The sequence below is a fragment of the Pygocentrus nattereri genome, chromosome 1 (assembly GCF_015220715.1).
Source record: "Pygocentrus nattereri isolate fPygNat1 chromosome 1, fPygNat1.pri, whole genome shotgun sequence".
Taxonomy (NCBI): domain Eukaryota; kingdom Metazoa; phylum Chordata; class Actinopteri; order Characiformes; family Serrasalmidae; genus Pygocentrus; species Pygocentrus nattereri.
In genome coordinates, this window is record NC_051211.1 from 51,255,009 (window position 1) to 51,276,763 (window position 21,755).

The following is a 21,755-nucleotide window of genomic DNA, read 5'->3' on the forward strand; positions in this document are numbered from 1 at the left end:
GGCTGGTCACCCCAGCATGGTCATGCTAGTTGACCGGCAAACAAAACTTCAATTGATGCTGACCAGTATACCAGCACTTCACTTAATAAAAAAAATAATAAGTTACTTGATGTTAGGTTTTTCACAAAAATGCAGTAAGTGTATGCAAGAAAAGTGTGGGACACCCTGAACACTGTTGGCAGTATAGAATCACACTAATTAGACTGTAAGCAGCAGGGAAACCAGAAACCTGCCAGTCACTGCTCAAGCCACTCTTTCTAAATGATTTTTAAAAATACGAATAACACCACTGAATTGTCCTAACGGGCTTTGCCCGGTAAAGTGAAACGTGTTCGTTTCATATTACCACGCGTGACGCTGGGCGATTACTACTAGATTTTTTTTTACTTGCACGTAAACGACAAAAACAACTGTTTAAACTACAAATCCCATGATCCAGTTCCCTCCACCGCTCCTCTGTGATTGGCCAAGCAGCTCTCACGCGAGGGGCGTCATGCCGAATGCAACGACATCTAGAGATCCAGCTGGTCGAGTCCAGGCGAGTCAGTGAGTCCGAGCGGAGAGAAGAGGGAGTAGATGAGGAGATTCGGCTGCTGCTCCGCGATAAAGAGCTTTAAAGGACTCCGTTTATTCTCAGCCGTGTAGGTAAACCTTCCTTAATTCATTTCGGTATGTTTATTCAACGCGTTGCCATCTCAGATTATTGTTGGGAAACAGTGAAAAATCCCGGACGCCGACAGTTGTAACGGAGTGAGTCGGTCTAGGCTACTTTTCGGTTGACTCACAGACTGATCAGCTCACTGGCCTTTCTCGCTGAAGTTGCTAGCTTAGCTTTGCTTTTTACCGCACTGTTAACCTCACTAGACAGCTGTGTTGACAGCTGGGTTAGCCAGAGACAACATCAGCACCCTAAACCATCCAACACGCATCTGTAGCGCTGTAGAAATGACACTTTGACACTTTTCTTGCTCACTTTGACAACCCATAAGTTGGTTTCCTATTGGTCAGCTTCTTGTTCGAATTTCCCCGTTCCACCTTAAATAGCAGCCGATACGTTCTGGCGCCTCAGGCGCCCTCAGTAACTGCCGCGCCAGTTAAGGTGGAACGGGGAAATTCGAACACGAAGCTGGCGAATCGTAAGCAAGTTGGCAAAGATTACAGTGTTTTTCTTGTTAATTGACAATAAGTCAGTTGGCTGTATGCCTCGTAGTCCTGTCGTGCTTGGTAACCGTCTGAAAATGTCAGTTTTGACAAAAAAACATTTTTTAGGCATGTACGGTCTTGATAGAGGACAAGCTAACTTGCTATAGCTAACCGCACTGTAAACAAACCCGCGCGCATCGCCTTCACAGTTGTCAGCTCTCTGTCGGTGTGAGAAATGATGGCTAGACCGATTAAACCTGTTTCAACTTTAGAGGGCAGTTTGCTGAACATCTCAGGCGCCGTAGCGTGTATGAAAACCCGCTCTTTGGCTTGAAAAACATTCTGGTTTCTTTGTCTTGGTGTTGCTGTTTTCCCTTCCTGGCTGAAGCGGAGGCTCAGCTGACGCGGGTCTGCCGAGCTGTCAGCTCTACTCCATGGATAATTTGGATATTTCCCATCTTCTCATGCTGGCATCTGTTTTCATGGATAACCGTTAATATTAACAGTCTTTAGCCAGAGCTGCCAAATCAGTTCATTTTGATGGCAAAGTCTACAAAAGTCACTTGAAGGGGAGTTCCACCAAATTTCGAAATTGCTGTGTAATTAAATGGTTTAGATGTAAAGAAAGTCATTGACTGTGGTTTGGTGTGACGTGAATGTACAGTACCAGTGGGCTGTAGAGTGGGAAACCGTGAGTTCAGGGGAACTCACCAGGTTTTCTAAATTTCTGCATAACTAAGTGGTTAAGATGTGAACAAAGTCGTTCAGTGGACTTTGATATGAAATGTTAGCACTGCCAGTTGAACGGGATGCTCTGGAGCAGCTGCACATGAGCCTGAGGTCACCATGCCCAATGCCAGGCTTCAGCTGAAGAGGTACCTAACATCATGTAGCTGAATGCTATATATATATATATTACACGTATATATACACACTCACTGGCCGCTTTATTAGGTACACCTTGCTGGTAAAAGGCTGGACCCCTTTTTGCCTTCAGAACTGCCTTAATTCTTCATGGCAGACTTTCAACAAGGTGCTGGAAACGTTCCTCAGAGATTCTGGTTAGTTATTTGAGTTCCTGTTGCCTTTCTATCATCTGGAACCAGTCTGCCCATTCTCCTCTGACCTCTCACATCAACAAGGCATTTTCGTCCACACAACTGACCGCTCACTGAATATTTCCTCTTTTTCGGACCGTTTTCTGTAAACCCTAGATATGGTTGTGCGTGAAGATCCCAGTAGATCAGCAGTTTCTGAAATACTCAGACCAGCCCGTCTGGCACCAACAACCACGCCACGTTCAAAGTCCCTTAAATCCCCTTTCTTCCCCGTTCTGATGCTCGGTCTGCACTTCAGCAAGTTGTATTGACCACCTCTACATGCCTAAATGCATTGAGTTGCAGCTGTGTGATTGGCTGATTAGCTATTTGTGTTAACAAGCAATTGAACAGGTGTACCTAATAAAGTGGGGTGTGTGTGTGTATGTATGTGTGTATGTATATATATATATATATATAAAAATCTCGGTGGAAAAAAGAATCACGTTTCTCATCTCTTCTGCCAAGAATCTCATGTCTTTAAATAGGACTAGTGTTTATATGTATATGTATGTACATATGTGTATGTGTGTGTGTGCCCGCCTACTTAGTGACAGAAGCCTGGCAGTAAAGGACTTTTAAGCAAGTGTGCTTGTCAAGGCCGTACGTTTCCTCTTCTAGGTAACACTAATCTCAACCAACGAGTCTAAAAATGATGAAAAGGTGATGAAGTGCTTTGATTGTACTTTGTCATGACGGTTGTCTTACCCTTACTTAGAACAGCGGTCATTGTCAAGCTATTAAGACACAGGCATAAAAGCTTGCTTAGCCAGAAAGGCGCCACTTTACTGACTTGAAGCGCGCTAGCGTGTGCCGCTCTGTGCCTTGTACGATAGTGACGTTCTTCTCATATTTTTCTAGTGATATCAGCTTTATCAGCAGCATATCTCCTGTGCTCTTGATATGAATACCAGTCGAGCTTATCAACATAAAATAAATGGTTATTATGGGAGGGTTGCCTATTTCAATGTCTGCTCACCTGAAATAACCCTGCCAGCTTTACAGCGTTGATTTAGGGCGAACGTTATCAACCGATGGATTGTATCATTCTGGCGGCCTGTATTGGATGAAAAGAATCACGTTTCGCATCTCTTCTGCCAAGAAACTCATCTTTAAATAGGACTAGAGTTTAAGAAAGCCACCTGCCCCCAGATAGCCTAAGCATCTTAGACCAGACACTTGCCACTTCATGACGTCTTCTCCCTGTGTGGCTGCCCAACTCGTGAGACGCACATGTGCTCTTAATGTGGATTAGCTTTCTGCCTCAGAGTGAAGTGTGTTCTCTGATAAGCCCGTCATCACCAAGAGATGAGAGATGAAGTGTTACCCACATGTGAGGGAATCTCTAACAGGGCCAATTATTCATCTGAAAACCACAAGTTAAGATAAAACTCCTTTTAAGTGGTTAAAGTTTGCACAAAAAATGTTCTGTGCGTGATGTGAAGGCCTTCATTTCGATGGTAAAGTCTTACAAAGTCAGTTAAAGGGGAATTATCCCAAATTTCAAAATTTCTGTGTTATCAAATGGTTGAGATCTACAGAAAGTCACTCAGTTTGGTGTGACCTTTGCACAGATATGGCTCACTCCTACAGCAGATGCAGTATGAGTGGCCTCTAGACTGAAAAACGGTCCACTCCTTGCTAGGCTGAAGGGGAAGTCCACCATTTCTTTTCTAAAATTCTGCGTCATGAATTGGTTACGTCATGAACAGAGTCATTCAGAGTGGGTTGGTGTGAAAGTTGTTGACGGTGGTGGTGATGGGAACCAGTCGTCCTATAAAAGTTACTTCAAAAATACAGCTATCACACCCATGGTATTACACAGTATACAGTATACATCCTGATGCCTGAAACATTGCGTAACAGTAGTTATGAGAAAGTTTTGGCCCAAAAATATATCTTCTTAAGTCCACTTATTGAGGAGAGATGCAGTCACACAGAGTGTCCTAAGATTTAGTATTAGTTTCCATATTAAAACTCAATTGTAGCTTCATTGTTCATTTTGGTTAGTAAATAAAGTCTCCAAAGCAAATAGAACATTTTATATAGCTTATTTTTATATTACACATTATATTTTATGGCTGTTTTAGTACATTTTATTATGCATCTTTACTTTTTCTATTTATACACCTGTATAATAGCCTACAGCAATACCCTTGTCTTGCTCTTTACTGATTATTAATTAATTAATGTGATTTGGGATTAATAAAGAGATCTCTCTATATATTTATCTACCATCTACTATCTGTTTACATCTCAGCTATACAGAATTTTCCAAAAATCAGTGGAAATCCCCTTTTAAGCCCATTTAGTTCAGCCTAGAGTCAATAATAACAGCCCACGCTGAAATGTAAGTAGTAGTTTTGAGCAGTTAAAAATAGAGAAAGGTGGAGACTGATTGATTGAAGTAGGAGGGAGGCCTTTGAGTGAGTGAGTGAGTGGGGGGTGGAGGGAATGTCAGACAGTGGACAGACAGAAATAGTGGGGTCAGGCTGTGGGTTGGTTCTATCTGCCTTATGTTTTTTTTTTTTTTTTTCTCCCAGTCTAATCGGTCAGTAAGTCAGTCGTTCTCACTGCAGTAGGAGTGCTTGTGAGCTCAGTACAGATCACCGTGTGAGAGATGCAGGATCTCTGTTTTGTAGGTTCCTGCCAAGGAGCAGCTGATTGGCTCACAATGCAGTGCCTCGCATCTCGTAATCCTGTAGGTGGCTTAGCATTGTGAGGGAGACGGACTCTGCTGTGCCCTGTGCCGTGTGGATCGTTTTGTCCTGGGAAGGCTGTTTGGTGGTCCATGTCGTTTAGCTCGCGTCAGTTTCTGATTACCCTGGCAATTTCCTCAGTCCATTATTGGGAGCCAGCCATGCAGGTAAAAGGCTCATTTTGACCTTGGCTAGGCTGGAGTACATGTGTGTCGGACATGCGTCACGGCAAATGGACCATTTGACAAACTGGAAGGACGGTGGTGCTTATGGAGTGAAGGACAAGTAAACCTGATTTTAGCTGTTTGTGCATTAGAGCAGAAGATCCTAACCACTGGACTGTGGAACGGTACCAGTGACAGCAAGAAAGGGGCTGTGGTTGGACCCGCTGAACTCCACTATTTATTTACTTATCTATTTATTTATTTATGCTAAAAATGAAATGTAGCCTTACTGATTCAGAGGGAAAAAAAAGAACACAATATACTGTCAAATGTGTCAAAATCTATATTATACTACTAGCAATAGTATATAATTCATTTACATCTTCGGAAAACGTGCTTTTGACTGAGTTCTCTTTGAATCATCTTTCAACGCACTCGTAATCATCATATTCATCCATTCGACTAAGGGGTCTTTAGCACAGCCCATGGTACAAAACGTTCTTCCGCTTGCTGCATGTGATACTCATTTCCACCAGAGGGGTCTCCAAATCCCCAAGTTCATAAAACTTAAATAGTGTAACTTTAAGGCTTAATTATTGCCATTTAAAAAAAGTCATAAGCCAGATTTATGCTATTATAAATGTGTTGTGTGTGCAGGTTGGTACTGGCTCAGCTGATGGCTGGCATAATTAAAATCAAAAACACTGACCACTCTCTGCAGACCCAGGAAAAAATCAAAAGCAAAAAGATGAAAAAATGTTATTCAGTCAGAAATATGACGACTGCTACATGAATACAGATTCAGTGGTGATGCAAATGCCCCAGCTTTATTGTGTATGGTTTCTGAGGGATAGAATTTAGTGAATAAGGCTATAAAGCTGTCAAATTATTTTATTATTTCGAGACGCACTTGCCAAGCAGGTTCGTCTAAGACGTTGTGGGCTGCGGTTTGGTTTGTTAAAAAGTTTGGGAACCCCTGTATCTGTGTAAGTGCTGTTCATTTATCCCAGACACTAAGGGGGTAACAATGCATTTTGACTTCATCAGTATTTTGATTTGCAATATCACAGTGTAAATCTTGGCTATTGGACATTATGCCGTGTAATGCCTTTGCACTGTTTGAATACCAAAGTTTACAGACAGCTGGCACACCTTTTGCCTCCCAGCTCTACTGTGGGTAAGTTGATCATCAACATGATTTTTGACATTCAAGTTTTATTGGAAATGTCCTGAGGATACAAAGCAGTAAATCAAATCATGATCTGAGTGTATTGTTACACCCATAATACACACTCTTGTTCCCAACTGCAAAAGGATTGGACAAGAGATGGTTTGGTATTAGTTTTGGAATCACTGAAAAGGGAAGGAAAAAGAAAGAAGCACACAGGTTCTTTTTGAAAAGGGTTCTAAATAGCACCCAAAACGGTCCTTCTGTTGTTATGTTGTCAAACTAGTAACAATAGAAAAGCTTTAGTGAAACCTTTTTGGAAAGGTTCTGTAGAGTACCATTTATAGAGTGCATTCAGAACCAGTTCTTGATGCAAAGAACCCTTTAACCAAGCAAAGGGTTCTTTGAGTGTCCATGGTTCTATATAGAACTATTTTCTTTAGCCTTGGAGAACCAGCTTTGATCACACTTTATTTGGATGGTCCCCTATAGATGCTCTACAGAGACATAAATCATTAAACTTTCTGATGATCCTCAGTTGATTATCAGCAATGCTAGGGTTGGGTTTAGGAGTAGATGTAGGTTTTTACCTTGAGGTTAAGTCTAGGGTTTAGGGTTTAGGGTTAGATGTAATATATTCTTTCACACTAAACTTGAAGTTCAGTTGAATTTAATGGATATTTAGTTGAATGTTACTTAAAGGCAGGGCGGCACGGTAGCGCGGTGGGTACCGTGTCACGTCACAGCAAGGGGGGCCTGGGTTCGATTCCCCGGCCGGGCGACCGGGGTCCTCTCTGTGTGGAGTTTGCATGTTCTACCCATGTTTCCTCCGGGTTCTCCGGTTTCCAAAGACATGCAGTCAGGCCAATTGGACATGTTACATCACCCCTAGGTCTGAGTGATTGTGTGTGTCTGTCTGCCCTGTGATGGACTGGCGACATGTCCAGGGTGTATCCTGCCTTCCGTCCGATGACTGCTGGGATAGGCTCCAGCAACCCCCCCCCCCCCCCCCCGACCTTGAGGGAGAAGTGGCTTAGAAAGTGTGTGTGTGTGTGTGTGTGTGTGTGTGTTAAAGGCCAACCGAGCATTTACAGAATGCCTACATTGGACCATCCAAGTAACACTTAACTTCACGATCAGTTGCATTTAATGGTTGTTTAGTTGAGTTACCTCAGGATACACTGACCGTTTACAAAGAATCTACAGTGGACCATCCAAATAAAGTGTTACCCCACCCTTTTATTTTTTATTTGTTTATTTATTTATTTTTTTGTAAGAGTGTAGATCTGCATCTCCTGCATTGCAAATTTTTGTATTCTCTCTTTTCTGCCATGTCTCTTCTCATTATCATGCTTTTTATCTGTTAGGCTGGATGTGATTAAGCCTGGTGTAGCCTAGCTAATCTAATTTTAAAAGCATTTGCCTGGAATTTGAATACCTGTTTAGCTTTAGTTTGTGCTGCAGCTTTGATTTATAGAGACATGGAAATAAAACAACATGCCAAAAAAAAAAAAACCTAAGAATTTTCTCCCTTCTTTTTAACTTGTAAACGTAACAGCTGCGGTCCTACGTTTGCTTAGACACGTTTAACTTGCCAAAGAGTGAGGAACAGTCCAGTCAGTGTTGCTCGTCTCTTGACACCTAGCAGTGAAACCTTGCACAGTGCTATAATGGTCATGTTTCATATTTTATTCTCTTGCAGAGAGGCCTTCTCCTCCTGCCAGTTATTAGCGCCTGGCCTTATGCCCGTGAGAGAGGGAGCACAAAGGCCTTTAGTGAGGGCAGGGTCCTCCGCCCACCCCCCAACTCAATCTGTCAGCCAGTCACATGGCATGTGCGCACAGGACCTGCTTCAAGATCTGCTTTTGTTTGGTTCCACCCTTTCTCTAGTTTGTTTTGTTTTCCTGTTCACCGCCCCAACTTTAACAGAAAAGTCAGATGTTTATGCTAATATTTGTGCAGCCGGTCGGGACGTCGTCCGCTTGCACCACCGACGCCTGGTCACACAAAGAATATTTCAGGCCTTTCGGGACTCACCGAGCACAATGACCTGTTTGTTGTGCTTATACTTGTGCTGAAATCCCTTTGAGTATTATACTAAAATCACTTTGATTCCTCCCAACCCCCCCCAATGAATGGATGTCAGAAACACCGTGAGTACTTTGCTGGTTAGTGAGTGCCAAATTCGGCTATTAGTGCAGTTTGAGGAGTTTTCTTTCCTAATGCTTTAAGATTTCGTTTCATTAGAGCGATTCACAGAGGCGGTTGTTGCACACAATGGCTTGCTTTAGTCACATGCATGACGTGCCGAGAAAGCTGTCCAAATCTTTTCATGTGCTTGGACTATAAAACGAAGCCCGATATGATCCCACCTCCACTAATAATCGGAAATGAGCAGTTTTTTTCAAGATCTTTTGAATTACACTAGAAGCCCCTTGTGTCAGATGAGCATTATGAAAACTCCCTACTAGGAAATTTACATTCATTAGAGCTGAAGTGGTGCTTGCTACTCTGATGGAGGCTCATGCAAGCTCATCAATAGTGAAAATGGCTGTAACTTGTTAGGGCCAAGTGATGGCCTCTGTGAATTTTTGACAGCTTGCAGTGCACAGCAGTCAGCAGAACAAGAAAACGATGGTGCTTGTCTTATGCATAAAGTAGTAGAATCAGAACAGATTTACCACCAACATTTGTGTGGTCCCTCTTCTACCTGCCAGTGGGAAGAGCGCTTGGGAGACAATGCGGTCAAATTTGTGGTGCTTCACGCAGCAGCACAGCCAGGATGCAGATTCTCACACAAGACCCTTCCTTTACTAACACTTTGCTTATAACATCTCTGACTCTGTGTGGTTTTGGCCCTCAAAAAGCTGAAAAACAAGACTAGTTTTAAGTGGTCTGGAAAAAAAGGAATGGTTGAATGGCAAAGTGACCGAATTTTCTCTCTCTTTCAATCTGAGTGCTTTATTTATTTATTTATTTTTTTACACACCACTTGGTCATTTAAAGAGGCACTCTGGCTCACCTCCTAAAGCAGTGCAATTGTCTCTGGAGCCCATGTGTCCAACACAAGGCCCCCAGGCCAGATCAGGCCCGCAACACAATCCTATCCGGCCTGCAAAATGTTTTAATTTTCTGTTGATATTACCCTGCTTCACGATGCGCTGCACTACAGTCGAACGTAATGTGCGCTCTGAATCTCCTACCCCAACAACAGCCTGTGTGACAGTTGTTACACCTCAGTTCTTCCCAATTTCACACCTGTAGTCTGTAGTGATTGACTCTGCAGAAAGTTGGTGACCTCTGCACATTACGCCCCTCAGCATCCGCTGACCCCGCTCTGTCATTTTACGTGGCTGACCACTTCATGGCTGTGTTGCTGTCGTTCCCAGTCGCTTCCACTTTGTTATAATCCCACTGACAGTTGACTGTGGAATATTTAGTAGTGAGGAAATTTCACAACCGGGCTTGTTTCACAGGTGGCATCCGATCACGGTACCATGCTGGAATTCACTGAGCTCCTGAGAGCGACCCATTCTTTCACTAATGTCTGTAGAAGCAGTCTGCAGGCCTAGGGGCTCGGTTTAATACACCTGTGGTCATGGAAGTGAGTGGAACAGCAGAATTTATGATTTGGCTGGGTGAGTGAAAACTTTTGGCAATATAGTGAATAAAGATTTTGTTTGTTTTCTCCGGCCCACAGATTTGTTGAGATTTTTATTTTTTAATACGACCCCTTTGGTGGTTGAGCTTGACACCCCTGCTCTAGAGTGAGATTTTTTTAAGTATAAACAATAGCATAACTAAAAATCCAATAATGTATCTTGCAGGTGGGAGGAGCTTTTGAAAAAGAAGCACCTTTTGGGGAGACACTTGAGGGTAGACGAAAGCAGAAAGCATACAACATTGTGAATTCAGCCAAAACGATGAGACTGAAGGACGCAATCTTAGGCTACTGAATATCCATAATGTTATGTGATAACATTAAATACTAGTTTTAGCCAGAATGTCCATTTAATAATATTGCAATATGTATTTTGTTCTTTATATATTTCATTTATTTCTTTGTTTTTTCCCTTTCAAGACAAAGTAGACACTTAAATTAAGACATCCCTTTCTGCATATACTGTTGTTGGTCTCTGTATAGATTTCCATGTTTGTGTTCTGTAACATAAGCAGTTCTTTAGCCAGTCTAACCAGTCATCTGAGATCACACACACATTCAGTAAACAAGACCCCGGCCACAAAAAAAAACCAGGTCAGATGTGTGATGGCATGTAGGTAGTATATGCGCACATCTGTGTTTGTGTCTTCTGTTGTTGGCTACTAAGTAATAGTGACTCATAGGTTTATTTCCTTCAATTCCCTCTCAGCTATTAACTAATGCTTCAGATTTCAACAAGGGTCAAGTGCTTTCTGCACTTGACGCACAGAGACCACTTCTCACCGCCACTATCCACCGTGATCACTTTTCCAGACCCATGCCCACACTCACCACTTACTCAGTCCCCTCCACCCGTTTTATCTTTTAGCTGGTGTGTCTGAGCTCCAGAAAGGCAGTGATGGTTCCACACGGCTGGATTCAGGCCTTTTTGGCTTCTAGAGTGAGGAGAGCTGTTTGCTGTTATGATTCAGAGAGACCGTCCCTCAGGCCGTCTTTAATGTTCCTGCACTGCGGGGTAACTGTATGGACCCTGCTGGGCTGTGAGAGCTCCTGTGAGATGTTGTTTTTTTTTTCTTTCAGCTATTCAACCATGGCAGCCATCTGAAAACGCCCTGCGGCTCAGCTTGAGTGTAGAATGGGTGTTCTGATGTACATCAATATACCATGTTTTCAATACACGGGCGGCGAGACAACGCAATGTGGATCAAACACATGCTGTAGGAATATTTGTGATATCAGGCATACTGAGTGGGTCCCTGTGCTGCATCCGAAGCCATTTATACCTTGTGTGCATTTGAATTTATTCACGGTTTTGCGCAAAAGTCAGAGACCATTCATTGTTTGTTTGATTTCCAGTCAAAACAGCACTGAAAGTTATTTTTTTCAGTGTTGAAAAATGAGGTCACTTTTTCGCAGTCCTGTACCTTGTAAGAAACCTATGTTTATTATGATTTCACAATGTGCTGCACGGTTTTACTTCACTTTGAGCAGCAAAATCGCGGCCACACACAGCCTCAAGTGTCTTTATTGCTTTTATAAAACACTGGTCAACGTAAAATCTGATAAAATACATTTTTTCAGAAAATAATTTGTTGTTATTAATAATAATAATAAGTATAAATAAGTATTCCACCGAGAAATGTAGTTCCTTTATAGTATGTTATCATTGCCAAGCAAACATGGACCGCTGAGTGAGCATAATGTTTGGTCGCCCATCGCTGTAGATTAGTCATTTCATGAATTTTAAGGCTTTTTGTCATATAACAATGAACATATGATAACACAGTCCTGTTTAATGCAGAAACCTTTCGCTGTCTAAGTACTTTCTGGTCACCAAATTACAACCGCGAGTCTTATTCAGCACCAGTCCAGTGGTGCCCTCTTCTCACTCAATCTCAAATTGCTTCCATGCTCCCTACATAGTGCACTATGCAGGAATTTAGCTTAATACTGGATCATGCAGCCCAATGGTTCAAAGTATACGTAAGGAAATGGTCATTTGGGATGCAGCCGCAGCCACACTCGATTAGTGATGACCTGTCTCTGGCTTTTATGCTGCCGTTTTACAGTGAATTATACCGTAAGTAGCTGCTTTCATTCAAGCCTGTGATATTAGTGATGGAGCTGTTTAGGCTGTTGTCTCTTTTAACCTGTTAGCTAGCTGACCAGCCTAGTTCTGGTTAAGAACATAAGTTGTCAGCCCCTCAGTTTAACCAAAAAAAACGGGTTCTTATTTCATCAGTACACTCGGTGGTCCATGCGAGCAACATGAGTCAAATATGAATCCATTAACAGTACAAAGGTTTTTTTGTGCCGGTGCAGTGGTACACAGTTCAGTTGTTGTGAGGTGGTTATAGGTGAGCGTATATCGAGGATTTTACTACGGCTTTATGTGGCTCAGCCAATCAGATTATAGGACTGGAACTATCCGTTTTATAACGGTAATTGGTTTAGTACAAAGAACAATGAGGGGATCAGTTTCCCCCAAAAGCTTGATGGGAGTGCCATACCTGTATTTGATTGTTGAAAGATTGTAAACCTCTTTCCGTTCATTCTGGTTCATTTTATGTGTCTTTTTCGAGACATTTTGAAGACACAGGCACAGATTAGATGTTTGTGTTTGTCCAGTTGGTGTACTCTGGCCTCTGGGCATAAGTGTGCATCCTTCAACTACAGCCTATAAACAATTTGCTGATCTTAATAGGCATGACCGAGAACGTCCCCGAGGCCTTATGTGACCGCGGTCCCTAACAGGACCGCTTGCTAAATCTGATGCAGATCACAAACATAATGACATAATTATGGAGCCTAGTGATGGATGTTTTGTGAACACAGCTGTGGCCATGCTTTTGGTTTACAATAGGAGTAAATCTCAAGTGTCTGTGAGGATACGGAAGCAGCCAGTCTCGCAGCTGTGGCTATAGAACTGCGTCCTTCTGCAATCTCTCCTCGGTTGATCACTGGGGCTCATGTTAAACACTGTTCAGAGTGTCGGAGGGCTTCAGAGAGCTTCAGTAACCATTTGCTCTTTTAGCAGAACCTTTAGATGTGGCTGGCCAAGCTGAACCAGTTCATCCGTAGGGAGAGAAGTAGTTGCCTAAAACTTCTTGATTAAATTGCCCTTATTATCTCATGACTTAGGCACCAAATTAGCTCTCTGGCACCCAGTCAGAGCTTTAGAAATGCTTTGCCTCAAATGGCCCATTGAAGCTCTTTGCAAGGGGAGATTGCTGTGGCGTGAGGCTGGGGAAGACGGCACTGAAACATGGCGAGCATGTGCTTCCCAATGTGGTTCTTATCACTCTGAGGCAGTGTTACATTCTCATGTTCTCTGTCCAAAGTGTTCTGTTGTTTGTCCGTACTTGGGCAGGCCTGTCAGTCAAGCTGCTTAGTACAAAACAATACCAAGAACCGTTTGTTTATGAAATTGATTATTGTTCATGAACTTCTGCTTTGTTTTCTCACAAAAGAGCCCACTGAGCTTTCCTAATCTACACACCAGAAGGGTTCAAGCTAATGTGTTTTTCATCTAATGGAAGTGTTTTTATTTTTTTTTTTGTTTAGTTTTTTTTTTTAAGATGGAGCAAAGAGTCAAGAGCTCTGTGAACTTATTAGATTAATATATAGGCTGCTTACTTCCTCTTACTCGTACTCTTTCTTTCGATAGTCCACAATCTCGCATGTTTCTGTTTCTGGAGTTGTTCCTGTAGACTCTGTCAATGCCACCATCTGTTTGGAGACAGATATGCTTTTCTGCTGTTCCCAACGGCATTTGCATGTCTTTTCCATCATGTTTTCCTGCTCTGTGGTCCAGAGATGTTGATTCACTGCCTGGAAACCGAGGAAAACTGTTACTGTAGCTCCTGAATGTTTCTTGATCTTGATACCAGATCTATAGCTAGATATACTAGGCTTTTTATGTTGATCAATGCAAAGCGCAGAAAAGCATTCCGTTGCCTCGGGTATACTCACCTTGAAACTCCTACTGGCTATACATGGCCGCTGCAGTGTTGAAGTTCAGTTAGCATAGGCTAAAGCCAGAAGCATGTAATTGCCTCTAGTTCATTGGGAACAATCACTATAATTACATGTATTTTAATTGGTGGAGCTTTAATAGCCCCCTTAAAAGACATTGTGGGTGCTTTCTCTAATGGCCTCTTTGTCCCTTTATTTCCACCCCTCTTCTTTCTCAGGTTCAGCGGTGTGTCTAGTCCCCTGTTCTGAATCCAGTGCCTGGTGAGGCGTGTTTGGAGTTGTGTTCCTGTTGATTCTGGATCAGTCCATCACTCAGCAGCAGTAAGAGGAAGAGAGGAAGCACCAGAAGACAAGCTGGACGGAGCGGAGCAGAGGGAGGGCGAATGCCCAGCCTTTGTCTTGAGACATCGGGTCTGCAGCGACAGCAGCGGTAGCAGCAGTACCCACGCCTCCACCTCAGACAGTCAGGACGCCATGAGCCCAGGCACAGCCTCAGGCACCTCTGACTCTAGCTCGGTTGGCACTACATGGAATGGGGTGAGTACAGTATTCCCCGTAACAGCACTGCAACACTGCACGTACCTTACTGTTTAAAAAGCATACCAAACTGGAAGTCTCTTCTTAGCCATGTTTTGAAAGCACAGTGGTTAGTACTGGGTATCAGAGGTCATTCACTGTTCGTTCCATTAAATGCTTTTGGTCCAAGATACTTTTTGTTTCGACAGTTTTCTTTAATAAAACTCAAAAAAGGTAAAATGCTTTTGTTATTTAAATTTATAAACCATTTCAACAACTAAGCAGTGATTAATGACTCAGATGAGTTAGTCACAGTCATTGAATGAAGTTCAGCTATGTAGCATTTTTCTTAGCTAATAACTCGGCTCATATTAAATAAGCATGTTGCTGTTGTTGGAAGGAAACCTCGTATGTGCAAAATGGTTTTTGAACTTTACAAGAGAAGGAAAAAATGTATGTTACTTTTTGTGTAAATCAATGGAACCAGACGTTTTTCCAAGTCATTTTGGGTCATTTCTTCTAGTCCATTGACCGTGAAATTTACATACAATGTAAAGGGTAACAGGTACTTTTCAAATTGCGTCAAAAAGTGAAAACCATCAAAAAATGGAGATACAAGGTTTTGTCTTCCAACAGCAGCGATATATTTAAGCTTATATTAGACATGTGCTTTATAATCATTAGTAGCAGTCTGTCTGATCTGTATGTGTCTTATACCTGTGTATTTCCTAAACCAACTTAGCCAGCAGCATATTAGACTGTATTTTTTGCAGATAGACTTATAGATTTATAATTTTTCAAGAATTATTGTAACAGTTGCATTGGTAAATGATGAATTCAAGGTCAAAGATTTGTGTAAATTAGCTAATTACTAGGTGAAAAAAGCCCATAATGTAGCCTTTTCTGGTTGCTCGGCAAACTCACAAAAGGTTTTTGCCTGGGAGGCGTATAGCAAAGTCATAATCATCTATCATTTGTGTGTTTTTGATATGATGTGCACATACAAGCTATATTCAACTGCCAGTAGCGCTGAGACTGCAGCTCAGGATGACTAACCCAAGCCGCAAGGTAGACCACTTGTTTTACTACCAAATGTGCCAACTTGACAGCTACTGCTACCTATAGTACCCTGATTCATGCTGTGTCTCAGGTGTCACTACTCTGAGCAACATTTGGAATATTTTTAGAAGAATCATCATGTTCAGCCAAGGCTCATGGAACAAGTGATGTTGCACCAATACCATATTGGTATTGGCTGTGATACTGGCACTTCGGGATTGGCAATAGAGAATATTGATGCCATGAAGTAGATGGAACTGGAGCAGATGATGCACTGTACGAATACTGCAAAACATGATAACTTTAGTCCCTTTAGCTGAATGGCATCTTTCAGTAATTGCTCATCTTCCTCTGTAATCAGTCCAAGCTGTTATTGGTAAAGTGAATATTAGAGAGATACATGGAAGGAACAGCTGGACTGGGGTAGACAGGTTTTGTCTAAGTTTGTATGTCTTTAATAAATCCTTGAATGAACACTAGTTCATTTGAAACTACGTTTTATTTAATTTTTTGAGCCACAAAACCTTACGTCATGTCTTAACCAGAAACAACATTGTTTTGACATGATTTATATGTTCACAGCCAAACTGTATACCTGCTGGCTTGTTAACACTATATAATTAACCATCGCGCCGCCTGTTTTCCCCCGTTTTTGTATTCTAATATTTTATACTAATGCTGTTTGCTATCTGGTGTTAACCAGAAGAGGATGGGTTCCCCTTCTGAGTCTTGCTTCCTCTCAAGGTTTCTTCCTCTTGCTCTTAGGGAGTTTTTCCTTGCTACTGTTGCCATTAGTGGCGCTCATGGGGGCTCGGACCCGGATTTTTCTGTAAAGCTGCTTTGTGACAGCACCTGTTGTAAAAAGCACTATATAAATAAACTTGTTTTGACTTGACTAATGACAACGGCAGCTTGCACTTTTTCCCTGGAAAAACCAAAATCCCATGTAGAAGAGAGTTATGTGTACTAGTTGAACTAATTAAATTCAGTACTTATAGCTATTGTCTGCGTACTCTTTAATATTTATTTATTTTTTACACAGCAGTTGGTCATTCAGCTCAACAGCAACTCCAGTTTAGATGTTTTGGCAGCTGCTGCTTTTGCTGTATAGGAGCTGTGGGTGTTGGCTTCATGTTCGGATTTAAAACCAGGGCAATGAGTAGAGCCGTAACTGAAATCACAGAATATAGTCATGTGTTTGGGTTTTTTTTTGCACTTTCTGTGGTTTCAGTTCACTTCCCCAACACTTACACCTGCTCAGGGCACTGTGTACGTATTTAGTACGAAACTCGACATTAAAACTAGCTTGTGTGGCACAGCTGTTCTGATTTAGTGATATTTGAACCTGAACTTTGTAAATACTTATGCTACAACTAGCCTATGCTTCAACCTGGGTATAGCTTGGGTATAGCTTGAATTTGGTGCAACCGGCCACTGGTCTGTTGGGGTAACCTTTAGCCTAGAGTTAGTCTTTATCATAGCAGCTCACTGGTGTTTTCTCTTATACTGCCTATAGTGTGCTTCCGTTGGTCTGCTGCACCAGACAACAACATGGTCTTAGGGTCTGTCCTTGCATCAAGCTGAGGCTCAATTGCAGCTACTGGCAGCGTGAAAGACTAATGGTTACCGAACTACAGCATTACCTTTCTTTTAAGCCTAGTATGTTTTATTTGCTACACAACACTAGGGCTTTTTAATATTGAAATTGCAGTTTAGGACAGTGCAATATTCACATTGCAAGAGCTGTAATTTTCTTTAATTATAGCCGACACTCTTAAAAATATGTAGCTCTTCAGAGTCCTTAAAAAAGATGGTTCTTTTGTAAAGACAGTCATTCCATACAGAACCATGAACACTCGGACCCATTTGCATGCATAAAAAGTTCTTTGCATGCGAAATGGTTCTCAGATTAGAGAATGTGTTGTATGTGGTTCTGTATAGCATCAAAAAGGGTTCCTACTGTTACTTTGTCACTTGTTGATGTCAAGCTTATAACAATAAAAGAACATTTTGGTCCTATAGAGAACTTTCTTCAAAAAGGTTCTGTATAGAACCATATACATCACATTCTCTATGAATCTGAAGAACTATTTCACCACACAGAGAACTTTTTATGCGTGCTAATGGGTTGCTTAGAGGTTGCTGAATCCTTGCATAGAACCTCTGTCCTTACTAAAGAACCCTTGAAGAACCATCTTTATTAGGTGTGTACTTTAGCAGAAAGATTGTTTTTAAGTTTTAAGACAGGAAACAAAACCTAGAAAGAGTTTGTGAACTGCCGGTAGGTGAGTTTGACCAATCGGAGGCAACGAAACCTCCATGTTTCGTGACATCACGACCAAAGCTTACTGGCAGTTTGATGCACTAGGTTCAGCGGTCGGGCCTCAGAATCGCAATTAAAAAATATATATTTATCAGAAAAATTGCAATTAGGTATTTTCCACAAATCGTTCAGCCCTACAGGACACTGCTTTTACTGGAATAAAATGTATTTTAAAAGGTATAAATATTAGGATTTATAGGCACCTATCGACTAGTTAGGTACTCAGGATGGGCTTAAACATTAGGTATCTGTATTAAAGGGGGAAAAGTGGTACCAGTGTATTGCAACGAGCAATCAAGTTGAAGACAAACTAGCATAGAAGTCATTTTATATGCGTCCTAGTTCAGCAGGTGTGCATTAGTGGGCTGCGGTTTTCTGTGGAGGCTGAGCATGGCGTGTTGTGGTCATAATGGGGCAGCTGTAAAACTATCCCAGCCCGTTGGAAGGAGCAGACGCCTTGCTGACTCTGAGTACAGAAAGATCAACAGCAATATGACCAGACTGATGAAACTTTAAACAGACTCCAGTGTTCAGTAACAGATGCTTTGCTGGGGCTTATTTGCATGGTGTGTCTGGCAGATAAAGAGCAGGTGTTGTGGCTGGGTACGCTATTTGGGTTTCTCTCTCCACCTACCACCCCCTTCTATTCTTACTGTGTGCTATCAATAATGTGACAGATGAAGGGTTTTTATGGTGGAGTGATGGGAGAGAACAATAACCAGTACATCCCATGGATGTGTCATTGTTGATGGATCTTCCAGAACTTCTTGATTATGACTTCTGTAATGTTTTACATGTTTAGCAGGTTTAGTAGTCTGTGGTGCTGCTAATTCTGTAGTCGGAAAAAACCCTTATGTCCATTTTTGTCTTTTTAAAAAAAGTATATATTTTTTAATTTGTTTTTTTACATAATTTGGAAATGCCTGTTGCTGTTTACATTGTGTATAAATTTTATGATGAATGGACTAAAAGACATGGCTCAAAATGACTTGGTAAAATGGTAAAATGTCTGGTTCCATTGACTTACATTAAAAGTAAAGTAGGTTTTTTCCTTCTCCTGTAAAGTCACCACTTTGGAGATGCAAGGTTTTCTTCAGACAACTGTGAAATGCAAATGTATTTAAGAAAAAAAATGCAATTGTGTGTTTAAAAAAATATATTTTTCTCCTCCATTTAACTTGTTAAACCTCAGCAAGAAGTTTCATAGCTTGTGGTGGTGTTCTTGTCATTGCCATGCTTCAGTGAGACCCAGAGTGCAGCACATTGCAGCGGACCATGAACTGTGTCAAACCTGTCAGACCTACTTTTCAAAGCATGCCGTGAAGCTGGTTAAGCTTGTGGAAGTACCCCTCTAAACTGGGTTATGTCATCGAATGCGTGTCACAAACGTTGTGAGAAGGTATTACAGCAATGTGACCCTGAATTCTACATAGAGGTATTATCATTATCAGCAGGTCCTTCAGCAGCGAGGTGAAGTACTTCACATGTTCTTCTCTCAGTAATCTCCTCTTGGAATGGAGGTAGAGTTGGTTGCACTTATTTGTTTCAGGGGGAAAAGTACAGGGCCTTATTTTACTGTAGCTCCTTTGCTAAAGTCACAAGATGTTCATCATATTTTGGGACTTTTTACAGAAAGGAGATGTTCCACGCCTTTTTTTTTCGTCTTCTTCTTAACGATGATCACATGTGGTTGTGGAAGGGAATCGTAAGAGATTATCTCAGCGTCTGTGAACGAGAGCGCAGTTGATCTGTCCTTCGCTCTTTCGTTTTCAGTTCCTCTCTGCCCATACTTGGAACCCAAGCTTAATTGAGTCACACTATCAGTGAAAATATCATTCTTTCTCATAATGACTCCTACTCGTGCTTTTTAAAAAAAAACATTTTTTTTATTTGCTTCATCACACGCACGTCAACATGTTTCGCTGGCCTCATCGATGCCGCAGGTGCTTTCTCATTTAGATGCAGGGCTGTGGTTCAGCGGGCTCTGTAATTCAACGAGCCATTTAGAGGTATATTTAAGTGGCCCGAATCCCATTTCTTATTTCTACCCCTACCCCTTGTTTTTGAGTGTCACCTTACCCTTTGGAACCGAGTTACAAGGGGTAGTGGTTGAAATCTTCCCTATGAAATCGGACCCTCAAATAAAATTCTACTACTAGCGCTGCTCTGTAGGCGACCCTGCCCATCTACAGTGACAGTAGAGGAGGTAAAGTTCAGCTCCTCACTGCTGGGCTTTTACATTTAGGGTATCATATGCCTACAAAGAGGGGGGCAGTTGTTTTCTCACCCACCCCTAATTCCTCAGTGATATGAAGTGAGCTGTTCACCAGCTTCTCGGTCATATTTTCCTGTTCCACCTTTGTGGGTTTCTTTGGTCGCTCGCTCAGCCATTAGCCAAAACCATTTTTTCTTTTTTTCTCATATCACTCCGTTTGTAGTGCGCCTCTGAAAAACCCCCGTTTGGAGGGCCATGTAGCCCAAACACTTCACCCTACCTCTCTATCGCAACAAGGATCAGGAAACCCCACCCCTAGGCGTGAACGTGCAAAACGGAGGGTTAAGGGCTAAGTGGTAGGGGTAAGGGGTGAAGTGGGATTGGGCCTTTCTGTATCTGTCGGCTGGTTTGCTTTAGAGCTTATTCGCAGTTATAAAGCATTACCTGTGAAAACCTCTCCATGCACTGAAGAGTGAAGAAGACATGGCAGCAGTGGAGCTATAGAAGAGATTGGATTGGGTCTCTCAATGCTTCTTGCATGGGTTAACCCAGCAAACAGTGTTTTGTTAAATTATGGGTATGCGTATGAGCGACTTGTGCTGAGGTCTTGGCGTAGAACATAAGTGGAGACAGTCAAACGCTCAGGTCTATAAGCTGTCATGTATTGAAATCTATAGACAACATAAACTATTGGCAGGCCTTATTAGCAACCACCCCCACCCCCACCCCCTTCAACGATTCAATCGTAAAAAATGTATTGAAAAACCATAAAAGTGCATTAGTTGGTTTATATTTGCGTATTGAAGTGCATTGAAGGTAATTCTCAGCAAATGCTTTAGAAGCTGGTAGAAATGAATAAGTTCAGTGCCACCCTGCAGCAGAGGCAGTGATGGCCGCTTTCATTCCCCCCCTCTTCGACCCACACGCATGGGTGCATGCTTTTGTGGTCCACAGATGCTGGTTTTATTGTATTGTATTCTATTGTAAAGTTGCCTAAAAGTCAGCCTGAGATCAAATTCTGTGTGTTTTTGTTTTATCTTATTGGTCCCTGGTTACTTTAAGCACGATTCACCATTATAAACCATTTAACAGATAAAATTCTAGTCTCTACTCCACCGGTCATGGACAGAAAAGGCTCAGCTGGCTTAGAGAGACCCTTTGTGAAACAGTTTTTCAGTTAGAATATGAGTTATGATTTTGATTTTAAGGCTCTCTGGCCCTGTAGGCCTGTGACTGGGAAAACCTACCCTGAGGACAGTGTTTGTGAAATAGCCATAGCTTTGCCATCCGTGTCCAGGCCACCTGAGCGTGCATGTGTGAGAAATTCTGCCTGTTTTTTCCATCTGTTCCTCAGGGACCCTTTTACCTCTGCCACAGTCCCTGTGGATTGTCTGAATTGTAGCCGACCAGTTCTGCCTTTAATTTTGACTTTCCTCTCTTGGCTTCTCCGCCACTCCACTCTCCCCCACTACCTACTAATAGGCCCATGCATTATGTTGTAAATGTCAGACGACCTTTGGACCTTTTACTATGACGCTTCACCTGAATTCATTATGCGAATTTAAGGCGGAACTGTACTGAGCCAGGAATGCGTGTGGTCACTTAACAGGGCCTCAAGGCTGACCACACTAGTGAGTAAAGAGTATAAGTTTTGTATAAATTCAAGTAAATTTTGAAATGTTGAATTTAAAAATAATAATTGCATTAACATTTTAAAAGGTCTTGAAGGAGACGT

At 41.9% G+C, this 21,755-nt stretch overlaps 2 protein-coding genes across 4 annotated transcripts in view; both read left to right on the forward strand.

Moving 5' to 3' along the window:
- The window catches only part of cax1 (cation/H+ exchanger protein 1), a 1,125,587-nt gene that overhangs the window by 973,940 nt on the left and 129,892 nt on the right, over nt 1-21,755 (forward strand). The window lies entirely within an intron of this gene.
- adipor2 (adiponectin receptor 2) overlaps nt 502-21,755 on the forward strand; it is a 45,766-nt gene continuing 24,512 nt past the window's right edge. Inside the window, exons 1-2 of one of the 3 annotated variants that reach the window (XM_017723142.2) lie at nt 502-641; nt 14,126-14,444. In XM_017723142.2, coding sequence (XP_017578631.1) covers nt 14,382-14,444 — 63 coding nt within the window. In that variant the 5' untranslated portion in view covers nt 502-641; nt 14,126-14,381. Of the gene's footprint in view, nt 646-4,834; nt 5,107-14,125; nt 14,445-21,755 lie in introns of those variants that run through there. The other 2 variants (XM_017723143.2, XM_017723144.2) reach the window with 2 other exon arrangements.